Source organism: Clinocottus analis, unplaced genomic scaffold (genome assembly GCF_023055335.1).
Source record: "Clinocottus analis isolate CAN_PGR_092001 unplaced genomic scaffold, fCliAna1.0.p SCAF_25, whole genome shotgun sequence".
NCBI lineage: Eukaryota > Metazoa > Chordata > Actinopteri > Perciformes > Cottidae > Clinocottus > Clinocottus analis.
Window position 1 is genome coordinate 2,372,320 of NW_027175987.1, and position 10,531 is coordinate 2,382,850.

At 44.1% G+C, this 10,531-nt stretch overlaps 2 protein-coding genes across 3 annotated transcripts; both read left to right on the plus strand.

Moving 5' to 3' along the window:
* The first annotated feature begins 249 nt into the window (after nt 1–249).
* mknk1 (MAPK interacting serine/threonine kinase 1) lies at nt 250–6,855 on the plus strand. Of its 2 annotated transcripts, XM_068591750.1 has the most exons (15): nt 250–327; nt 786–844; nt 984–1,046; nt 1,561–1,663; nt 1,784–1,882; nt 1,966–2,063; nt 2,263–2,342; nt 2,439–2,512; nt 2,617–2,721; nt 2,825–2,880; nt 2,975–3,070; nt 3,174–3,368; nt 3,970–4,134; nt 4,253–4,296; nt 4,775–6,855. In XM_068591750.1, exons 3-15 carry the CDS (start codon nt 993–995, stop codon nt 5,001–5,003), a joined length of 1,398 nt encoding a protein of 465 aa, XP_068447851.1. In that variant the 5' UTR covers nt 250–327; nt 786–844; nt 984–992; the 3' UTR covers nt 5,004–6,855. The 2 variants fall into 2 exon arrangements, with proteins under 2 accessions (XP_068447851.1, XP_068447852.1); XM_068591751.1 differs by lacking the exons at nt 250–327; nt 786–844 and having other exon boundaries at nt 979–1,046.
* A 580-nt stretch (nt 6,856–7,435) lies between these two features.
* On the plus strand, nt 7,436–8,941 carry LOC137794742 (transmembrane protein 275-like). The gene is made up of 2 exons (XM_068591768.1): nt 7,436–7,514; nt 7,990–8,941. Exon 2 carries the CDS (start codon nt 8,023–8,025, stop codon nt 8,608–8,610), a length of 588 nt encoding a protein of 195 aa, XP_068447869.1. The 5' UTR covers nt 7,436–7,514; nt 7,990–8,022; the 3' UTR covers nt 8,611–8,941.
* Nucleotides 8,942–10,531: the final 1,590 nt, after the last annotated feature.

A 10,531-nucleotide genomic window follows, 5' to 3' on the forward strand; every position in this document is an offset into this window, starting at 1 on the left:
TGAGTCATACTTAATCTTATAAGTGATGCTGACCTGTCAAACCTGTGCCTCTGCAAATAAGTTGCGTCATCATGCTAGAAAATCCCCACTACGTGGAGCGGGGTGTGGCGCGGAGGCAAGTGAAATGACGTATTTGCGTCAGCCGTATTGTCGACCAATGGGAGAAGAGGGGTTGCAGAAAGGGGCGGAGACAACGTCTGTTTATGTGTTTTCCCGCCCTGCGCGTCACAGCTGTAATTTCACCGAGCGATGGGCGCTTACATCAGCTGTGAGAGGCTTTGACAGAGGGGACTCGGCTGGTTTGGACCATTTGGACCCAGAGACCAGGTTAGACTTGTTTATTAAATTCATGTTTACCTTCTGATAATTAAATACAAACTAAAAGCTAGTCCAAACTAACGAATGGATGAACATCTGTAAGCTAGCTACGGGTACTTGCTAGCTAGCTGGGGCTAACGACAATAACATCCATGTTTAAAGTCACCAGTGAACGCTGCTATCTTTACCTTAGCTCGAGCACTATCCGAATAAGTGGTTAATCGTCTAGTCGTTGCTGCCTCTCGGCACGTGCGTCTCTATTTGTGTAGAAACAATGCTAATGTTCAGTAACAAAAGGGTAAATGTTAGCTGCTGTGTTGGCGAGACACACTTGTTAAGTAGCAAATTTCATTAGGACTCCAACAGTTAGGATCTATTTGAGCTGGAGACTTCCAGTGCATAAGTCACATTTTAGTTGCGAAAGCTAACCGACTTTAACAGATACTAACCTTGTTCACTCTTAACAGACCGAAAGGAAGTTTGACGCAAGAGTGAAAGAAAGAGGAACACGTCAAGTTGCTGCGAGGTGATTAATGGACTTTTCGCTTTTTCATTTGCTGCGTTTCCTTTGACCTAAATAGGTCGTTGTCCTGCAAATTTCTGTACTGCTGATGCAGTTTGTTCCAGACTAACTCTCTGTATTTGTGATGTGACGTTTCTCTCAGTTGGCAGATATGGTGAGGCACAGCATGATGACAGAGTTGCAAACCTTCCAGCACTCTCTCCAAGTAAGATCTGTTCTCCTAATGCTGCTGATTTTTAATTTAAACAGTGTTATGTAAGGACAAGGTGCCAGGATGTAATCCACAGACTGTCAAGGCTACCCAGACAGAATACTAGAAGTGTTATCCATGAGTCATGCACTATCAGTGTTTGTGTAAATGCTTCTGTTAAAATCCAGGAAGCGGGAGGGTATGATAAAGTATTTCCTGCCTCAGGTCTCTGTTTTGGCTAGTTGCCAAAGGAGAAGATAAGATAAGCTGGGTTGTAATTGTAGTTATACGTCTGTACTATTGATGTGGGTCATTTTTAGCTAAATGAGTTTATAGCATCTATAAGAGTAATCCTGCTGGTGGGACATTTTTTGTTGTTGATTTTTTTTTTTAATAATTCCTCACTGTGATAGTATTATGTATTCCCTCTCGTGCTTTCTCTACTGTACCACCACCTGATCTCACTCTGGATACTCTGGCACGTTCTCCTCCCTCTCTCCCCTATGCGGCCTCCTTCGCTCTGTCACAGGGTAACTCCCTGGCTTTGGGCCAAGTAGGCCAGAGCTGTGGGGGAACTCAGGAGAACGGGGTCACTTCAGAGGAGAGACAGCGCCTTTCCCAAGGCCCAGCAGGTACAACAGCTTTATGATTCACAACAGCTCTGCAGCTACAGAAACTTTCAATGCACACAGTAACACTATGTACTGTTTTAACGAATTTGCTTGCAAATGGGTTCTTTTGTGTTGCTGCAGAAATCGAGAAAAGCCTGCCAGTGAATATCCCGGATGCAGCAAAAAGAAAAAAGAAGAAAAGAACCAAAGCGACAGACAGCTCCACAGGCACTTTTGATGGTAATGAAGCTGATATCATTGTGATAAATCATAAGATGACCCAAACATGTGCCACAGTCCCATAATGTCATTCTTTTTTTTAGATCTCTACAAACTGACAGATGAGTTGCTTGGTCAAGGGGCTTATGCTAAAGTTCAGGGATGCATAAGTCTGCAGAACGGACAGGAGTACGCTGTGAAGGTGAGTAAGGATGTTTTTGGGGAACACAGGAAGACATTTGTTATTATAATTAAGGAAATGCTTTGACAGCTTGTTGAATGCTGTTTCTCTGTCTGTTTTATGCTTGTGCTTGTTTGAGACAAATAAAAAGAGAAATAGAATCTTGACACGGGTTTTGACTTTGAAGTTTAATGTATTTAATATGTTTTGTTTTACAAAGATCATAGAAAAGAGTGCAGGGCACAGCCGCAGTAGAGTCTTTCGAGAAGTGGAAACTCTCTACCAGTGTCAAGGAAACAAGTGAGTGTATTTTGTAAAATATATTTTTAAAACTTAATTAAAACAAATACAGGATGAAACCGATTCTAATCAGTATCTTGAAATATTTTGATCCAGCAACATCTTGGAATTGATTCAGTTCTTTGAAGACAACTCCTGCTTTTATTTGGTATTTGAAAAGCTGCGTGGTGGTAAGTATAGATTAATAGCATAACAATTAAATCTGCTTACACGTGCCTTTATTTTCTCTGTATAAACATAGATTGCTCCAAGATGTGTTTTTTTTTATAATCAGGCTCCATTCTGACACACATCCAGAATCGGAAGTACTTTGACGAGCTGGAGGCCAGTAAGGTGGTCAGGGACATTGCCCAAGCTCTTGACTACCTACACACTAAAGGTAGGTCAACAACCAAACTGCTATTCTATGAAAGTCCACAGAGAATGGCTGTGGATTATTTATTTATTTCAATTTTCGTCATGGTGACTGTGCTTTTCTACAGGCATTGCCCACAGAGACCTTAAGCTGGAAAACATCCTTTGTGAATACACTGACCGGGTAAGTGACTTTTAAAGGACAGGAAGCTGGAGGACATTAGTTTTTCCCCAAAGGTATATAGAGTGTAATGCTTTCCCTCGATCTTCCTACGCAGGTGTCTCCAGTAAAGATCTGTGATTTTGACTTGGGAAGTGGAGTGAAGCTCAGCAGTGCCTGTACGCCCATAACGACTCCAGAGCTCACCACACCGGTAACTAGTTTTGAGCATGCACACACATGCGCACACACACACACACTGAACCCAGGAAATGTAAAACAGTGACGTGACTTTTCTGTGTTTTCATTTCTGTTAGTGTGGTTCAGCAGAGTACATGGCTCCAGAAGTAGTGGAGGTGTTCACTGACGAGGCCTCTTTCTACGACAAACGCTGTGACCTTTGGAGTCTCGGGGTCATCCTCTACATCCTGCTGAGCGGCAGCCCCCCCTTCACAGGCCACTGTGGCACCGACTGTGGCTGGGATCGCGGAGAAACCTGCAGAACCTGCCAGGTATTTATTTATTTGTTCTCCAATCAGCCGCCGCCCTCGCTCAGTAGCCATGTCACCTGACAATTCTTTACGCGTTTACTTCCTACGGTGTTTAGAGAAATGGTCGGAACGTCTTAAAGGTGTGGAGGGGGTTTTCTGACAATTACTTGAAGTATGCCGGCCCCTGTAGTCTTATGATAGGAAATAGAACATCTGTGGGGTTGGGAGTGTTGGTTAGACAAAACATTTTAAGATCAAGTCACCTTGGACTCTGTGAACTTGTTATGGGTTGCAGTTGCATCAGAATGCATATGTTATAGTTATTAACAAGATAGTCTACCCGCAAGGTTATGTTGCTCAACAGTAATAACAGTAGATGTCTTAGTTCAGCTGTATCTGATTTGAGTGAGGAAGGTCCTGTGTGACTGTATAGCTTGATTTCTGTGCGACAGCATCTGTAGTTCTGGCCACAAATAGTTTCCTTCTGTTACCTGCTTGTTGTTCTGAGGTTTTAATGTTAAATCCCTCATTAGATTGCATTTCCCGCCTCACTACAAACGCACAACAAAAGCACCGATGGCTGACCGGTTTGACAGGATGTTGTGTCATGTCCTCTCCGCAGAGTCACCTGTTTGAGAGCATCCAGCAGGGCAAGTATGAATTTCCAGACAAGGACTGGGATCGCATCACCGAGGGAGCCAAGGATCTCATCTCCAAGCTGTTGGTTCGGGACGCAACTCTGCGCCTCAGTGCTGCTCGGGTCCTCAAGCACCCTTGGGTACAAGGGGTGGGTGTCATTACATCTGTTGATGCACAACCACTGTATCACTCATCCAATGCTACTTTTGTTGTTGTATTTTAAAGCTGGATTTCAAGTCAATTATGCATTTCATTTTCTTTTACAGAACGCCCCAGAGAGAAGTCTTCCAACTCCTCATGTTCTACAGAGGTACGACGGCTAAGAAAGCCATGACGTTTAGACGGTGTTTTCAACAAAATTGTAGTGATTTAAAATGCTTTACAGAGAACGTAAATTGAGATCTAGTAATAGACACATTTTGTTAGGGGTGGGAATCACCAGGGGTCCCACAATAGGATATGGTCACAATACTTAAGTCACGATACGATATTATCACGATACTGCAATATATAGAGTATTGCGATTTATTAGCTTTTTTTCAACCGCAAATTGTCCCCAAAGGAAAGCTTTGTCAACAAAAAGACTAATTGATTTTACTAATCTAGGACCAAAAATGTTTAGAATTGATTAAATAAAAGATCGATATTTGGCTTCCGTGTATCAATACAATATTGTAAAGTATCGCGATACTACACTGTATCGATTTTTTTTCCCCCACCCCTACATTTTGTCGATCAAAACATTCAGTCGTCCCTCATATCCTCATCTGCCTCCTCTCTTCCTCCAGGAACAGCAGCACCAAAGACCTGAGCCAGTTTGCAGCAGACGCCATCGCCTTTAACCGGCAGCTATCTCAGCACGACGAGGAGCAGGAGGACGTCGGCGCCATCGTTTGCTCCATGAGGCTTTCTCCTCCTTCCAACTCCAGACTGGCCCGCCGGCGGGCGCAGTCCAATGCTTTGCGCACCGCGGACTTTGCACCCGCATCGGACGACCCCGTTGTGTTTTCTGACTGATTTTCAGCCTCTGCCTGCTCCTCGCGTGTGTTTTTTGTGTGTTTTTCATTGTTGTTGTTTTCACCAGGAGCCTTTTTTAGGATCAGCCGCACAGTAACCATAATTGGTGTTCAGGCTCTTTCCCTTTCCCATGGCCAGTGATTGCATCACCTGGACAGAGTTTGAGCACCAAGAGGACGGGTAATTGTCAGCTACCACTTCCTCATTTAAAAAGACAGCTGAAAGAGTTTTAAACAAGAACTGTTTCATTTGAGAACAGCTTTGAGTTTAGTGTTACAATTTGTCTTAACAGAGATATTTATTTTCTATTCAACGATGAGTATTTAACAATGAGTGCAGCAGAAGCTGCTCTCAATGCCTGTATCGATACATATCATTATCAACAGCATTACATAAGTTCAGCACTGTTTTGCAGCTGTTGCTGTTCTAATGCAACAATATTTAATATTGATAGATTTTATTTTTCTTATTGTCCAACTGAATTTGTTCAGATTTTTATTTAAATGCTGCTTATTGCTTCTCAGTCACAGGAGGAAAGTGATGAGTTATGTTTTATTTTTTAGCTTTTTTAAGTATGTTAGTGTATGTGGTTGAAATGATAAAATCTGAATACACTTAAAGTAGACCGTCACTGAAAATGGGTTTTTCTCCATTTTACCCTTTTTTTAAAAGTCATTCCTGTTGAGGCTACATAGAAGTTACAGAACGTGCAGGAATGTGAATGGATGTCGAACGTTTGAGAAAGCCTTTCCATCTTATATTTTTTTATTTATTATAATATCTAGCTTTTACGTCAACACAAGCTACCTGTAGCACTGATGTACTTTAAGATAAGTCATGGATTTTAATTTATCTGAAAGGGAGGATATTGTATCATGAATGCTTGGTTTGGTCTTGCCATGTGAAATCAACACCTGCAGTGATATTAATCTTTTAATAACAACTGTTTTAACAACTGTTTCATCCTCATTAGAGTCCAACATTACCTCTGGCTCTTTTTTTTTTTGCACCACATCTTTGCAAGTTTTGTACTGTAAACATCCCAAAAAGACTCTTAGTTCCTTATTTTGTGTGTGTGTGTGTGTGTGTGTGTGTGTGTGTGTGTGTGTGAGAGAGAGAGAGAGTCTGCATGAATTGAAATGTGAAAATTGCATTTGTTTTGGTTGTTTGTAGCTATTGAGACTTAAGGAGTGATTATAAATAGTTGATGTTACACTTTGTAGTAAGACAGAGGATTCCATGCTGGTGTTGAAGGGATTTATTTTTATACAAGTATCTGTATTAATTGTTTAGTTTTGGCTCACGGTGCCGATGGGAAAAGAAAGCAGACAAATTGGATAAGATTTTGTCCAACAAGTTTCTTTTTTTAATTTCACTTTTTACTTTTGTCTTTGCGTCACTTATTATAAACACCGTCTTTGTTTGAGCAGTGGACATCGACTGCACCTTTATTTCCCTAATTGTGTGTGTGTGCGTGTGCGTGCGTGCGTGCGTGTGTGTGTGTCCGCTCGCTAAAGGACTCGTCCCCCTGATTTCACACTGTTGCCATGGACACCCCATCCCTATAGCAACACTGGGCCGTCATAGGCCGGCAGGAATTGACAGGGATTTGCTCAGAGTGAAAACACACATTGGGAAACAACCACTTTCTATATTTAAGCCCTCTCACTCTCATTATGAATCATAAATATACTTCTAATGTTATATCAAATGAGATGCAGTAATTGGTGTGCAATTACGGAGTGCCATTTACATTCGTCAATGCTCTTATGGGGTCCTGAGCATAAAGCTCTGCGTGGAGCACATTATCACCTGTATGCTGTGTTCTCAATAAAAGAATATCCTCAACATATTTGCCTGTCTGCTTGCAATCTTTGGTCAATTCATGCTTCATCCCTTTAATGCAAGTTCTCTCTCAGGTGTGTTGAGCAAACGAGCGTCTCTTCGGCGCGAGTAAATGTTGTTTGGAGCTTCATTTGAGCGAGTGTCCTTGAATGCTGAGAGGGTGGAAGAAGCAACAGGAAGACGGTGTGATTAACCTGCAGATAGCGTCGCTCAGACATGAGCTATGGCCTTGTTAAGACTTGTTTTAAAGCAGAGGATAGACTATCCAGATGACCTTAATCCTTTGAATATTCCAACAACAAAATTTACTTTTATCATGATTTAATAATGGATTAAAAGCAACAAGAAGCAGCAGTAACCGTCAACACCCCCATTCGTGTATTCGAGTCTACTGATTCCTACCGAATCCCATTTTTCTTGTATTTATTCAGTGCACACATGTTTAATCACTTCATCTCTTTATTGCCCCGATCTGATTGGTTTGTTTGGATCCCCGTAGTGCCCCCGGTGGTCCTTGTTCATTATAACACGTGTGTGTGTGTGAGAAGCAGCTCACTCTGCTGTTCACCTGCAGGACGGAGAGATCTCCTCCAACTCTGCTCCTCCTGCATGATGGATGGACAGAAGACAGCAACACATTGATGAGGTTTATGGGTCTGATCCAAGGTAAGTGACACTGAGGATGGAAGGCATTACAATAATGCTGCTGCATGTTTTCAGCTTTTTCATCTTGGTGCAAATGGTCATGTGACCAGCAGTGAGGGAAAGGGGTTTTTAAAACTAATTGTTATTGGGAATAGCTGCACTTTTAGCAGCATTTAGCAATGCATTAAATGTCTTAAGTCCTTTTTCGGGGTTAAAAGATTTGGTCAGGAGGTGTATTCAAATTAGGTACTTAGTCATTTATGGAGATCATTTTTTTCCAGCTTTGTAGGAAATACTTTTAAATGGCATGTTTAAAAAACATCCAAGCGGTCACAGAAACCTATAGCTTATAAAAGCTGCGGCTGCTCGTTTAGGGGTATTCCCCAAGCTCTCTCTCTCTCTCTCTCTCTCTCTCTCTCTCTCTCTCTCTCTCTCTCTCTCTCTCTCTCTCTCTCTCGTGACGAATTCTGTCACAAGTCAGTCATCTGCTCTTCAGCTCCTCAGGGTTGCGCAGAGCTCTCCATGAGACATGGTGCTACCTGAAAATTCCTCCGGGCCATCTGCTCCCACGAAGGCCCCGAGGCAGCGCGGCCCGCGGCCCCAGAGCCTGCCCTCCCCGGCCCTGTGCTGCGCCTGCGGCCTGTGCATCATGCTGGCCGGCATCAACATCACCCTGGTGGGGGCGTTCGCCTTCGGCACCTTCGTCCCCACCGGCAACCCCCCCATCATCATCGGGCCTCTCCTCTTGCTGGTGGCCCTGGCCTTCTTCACGGCGTGCTGCGTGGTCAGCAGGAGGCCCGCGGCCCACGCGGCCCGCGGGCCCAACGGAGGCGAGAAGTGGGGGCTGATGCGCATGGGGACGGCGGCGTTCGAGATGGAGACCAGCGACCACATGCTGCAGGACACGACGGCCGTTCAGCTCAGCCCCACCAACTCCCACACCTCCTCCCACAAGTCCAGCTCCCCGGCCCCCGGCTGTCAGGATGGAGCCGGTGAGCTGCACACGTCGGAGATGTCTGACGTGGGTGTCACTGGAGAAAGCGCCACCTTGACCTCTGACAGCAGGGCGAGCACTCCCACACAGATGCCGCCTGCGCAGAGCACTTCCTCTACGTAGCGTGGACGTGTCCGTTGTGACGAGACGACTACTCTGTGACTGTGGACTGAATTGTGTTGGGCTAAACCTCTCTGATTTGTTGCTTATTTTGGTGTGTTGTGTTGTTGACTGTGTATTGCTCAGTTCCAGGATGTACCACACTTTGCCAAAACAGAAGCAGGAGATGGCACTTTAATCCAATTGCCAGTTTGTGGACTTTCTTTTTTTGTTAAAAGGCTGATAATCCTGCACTCACGTTTGTGGAGCGACTGCGGTTGGCGCTTGTCGACCTATGTTGGGAAAGAAGATGTCCAGCCAAGCTTCTTTGAGTCATGAAAGCTGCTTCTGTGTAAGCCTGGTCCACCACAATGTCTCCCCCCACACACACACACTTACATTTCTATTTTTTTTTAGATTTGTTTGTATGCTTGCTTCAGCTACAAAGAGTGAGCAACCTGTGTCATGTCAAGATGGATATCCAAGAACAAGTGAATGTGTTTGTCATGTTGTTACTGCAGATGTTCTATACATGTTTGTGACACCTAAACGTCTTACAAATAAAACTCAACGGTTATTTAAGTCTCAGTTATACAAAGTGGTTCTGTTGCAAAACCTTAATGAGGATTTCGGAAGGAACAATGACTAAACGGGGGGACAAAAACAAAAACACAATAGCGCGTACGTGTCAGGCTATATGTAAGAAAGGCACACGGCTAGTGACGATAACTCATTGGTTATCTGAGGAAAGCAGCCGCGGCAGTACAAACAGCTCCTTCCTGACATGTTGCCCATCACTTGGCATCTGATCCAACAGCTGAGAGCTCTTGTTTACTCCTCATCACACAGCTGCTGTCCACAAACAGAGCAGGACACACAGTGTGATCCCTGCACACGACTCCACCGCTGGTACAGAAAACAGCTCCGGCTCGCTGCTGTTGTGTCATGAGCGGCTGCAGGCCGGCGGCGCGGGTGTCCTTAGTCATCTCAGTGAATCAGAAGTATAACCGGTAATGTTTCTACGTAGGGAATGACATGTCTGGGCAACCTGAACTCATTTCAGTAATCAATCAATGAGGTCATGTTGCTCTGCAGGATGGCACCGGGGAATAAACTTAGTGCAGAGTTGCAGGTTCATGTTACTAAGCCATTTTTACACACACATTATTTTTTTTGTATTTTCCCTTCAGCATCCTCCGTTCTCCTTACGTTTCTGATTATTCACTCCTACTTTGAGTTCTAGACATCCATGACTGAGGTAACGTATTACGACTGATTGCAATATCTCATAACTGGTAACACCTTTGATTGCATTCGCGAAGAAAAAAACATCCCATCAATGAGGGATATCTTGACATTTCACAATTGAGGAAGCAACAATACTTAATATAGAACTTGAGTGTAATATTTCATAGTCTTCATTGTCAGAGGGGAAATCCAGGGCCAGTAATAATGATCGTGACACACCGTTCATTCAGTTATTGCAGGATTTCTGTACGTCCCAGTTTGGTGTGCTGGACTTGTTTACCGTCTGCACGTCAGGACAGTTTTTAAGCCCCAGATTAGCGCTGTCCATAGTGTGTATCACACAGCGGACTGGGCCATGAGAGAGGACCAGAGACCCTCTTCAGGATCAGCCTCAGACCACGGGGGTCACTGGGGTCACCGCAGAGGAAGGATTTTCCTCAGAATGTCTCCGGCAATGCCGGAGGGTTCAAACCTCGAGTGGCAACCAGGTAAAGAATTACAAGTGGCCTCTCGGAGAGAATCCTTGAATTACCCCTGGATTTACTAAACACATAAAGTGTGAAGAGGGAAGCAGAGGGGAAGCCTGCAACACAGGGAACATGACCACAATGAATTCTGGGGAAAGAAAACTTACAAAGCTTGGCCTAACACAGCAGTTGTTGCTAAGCCAAAGAAACACGAGATAATAAGCAGGAGC

Excerpts from the sequence above, each read along its gene's own strand:
- mknk1 (XM_068591750.1), top strand. The coding sequence starts at position 993 with ATGGTGAGGCACAGCATGATGACAGAGTTGCAAACCTTCCAGCACTCT. Across the intron at positions 2,513-2,616 it reads ATTTGAAAAGCTGCGTGGTG|GCTCCATTCTGACACACATC; the intron begins GTAAGTATAGAT and ends TTTTATAATCAG. Across the intron at positions 4,297-4,774 it reads ACTCCTCATGTTCTACAGAG|GAACAGCAGCACCAAAGACC; the intron begins GTACGACGGCTA and ends CTCTTCCTCCAG.
- LOC137794742 (XM_068591768.1), top strand. The coding sequence starts at position 8,023 with ATGGTGCTACCTGAAAATTCCTCCGGGCCATCTGCTCCCACGAAGGCC.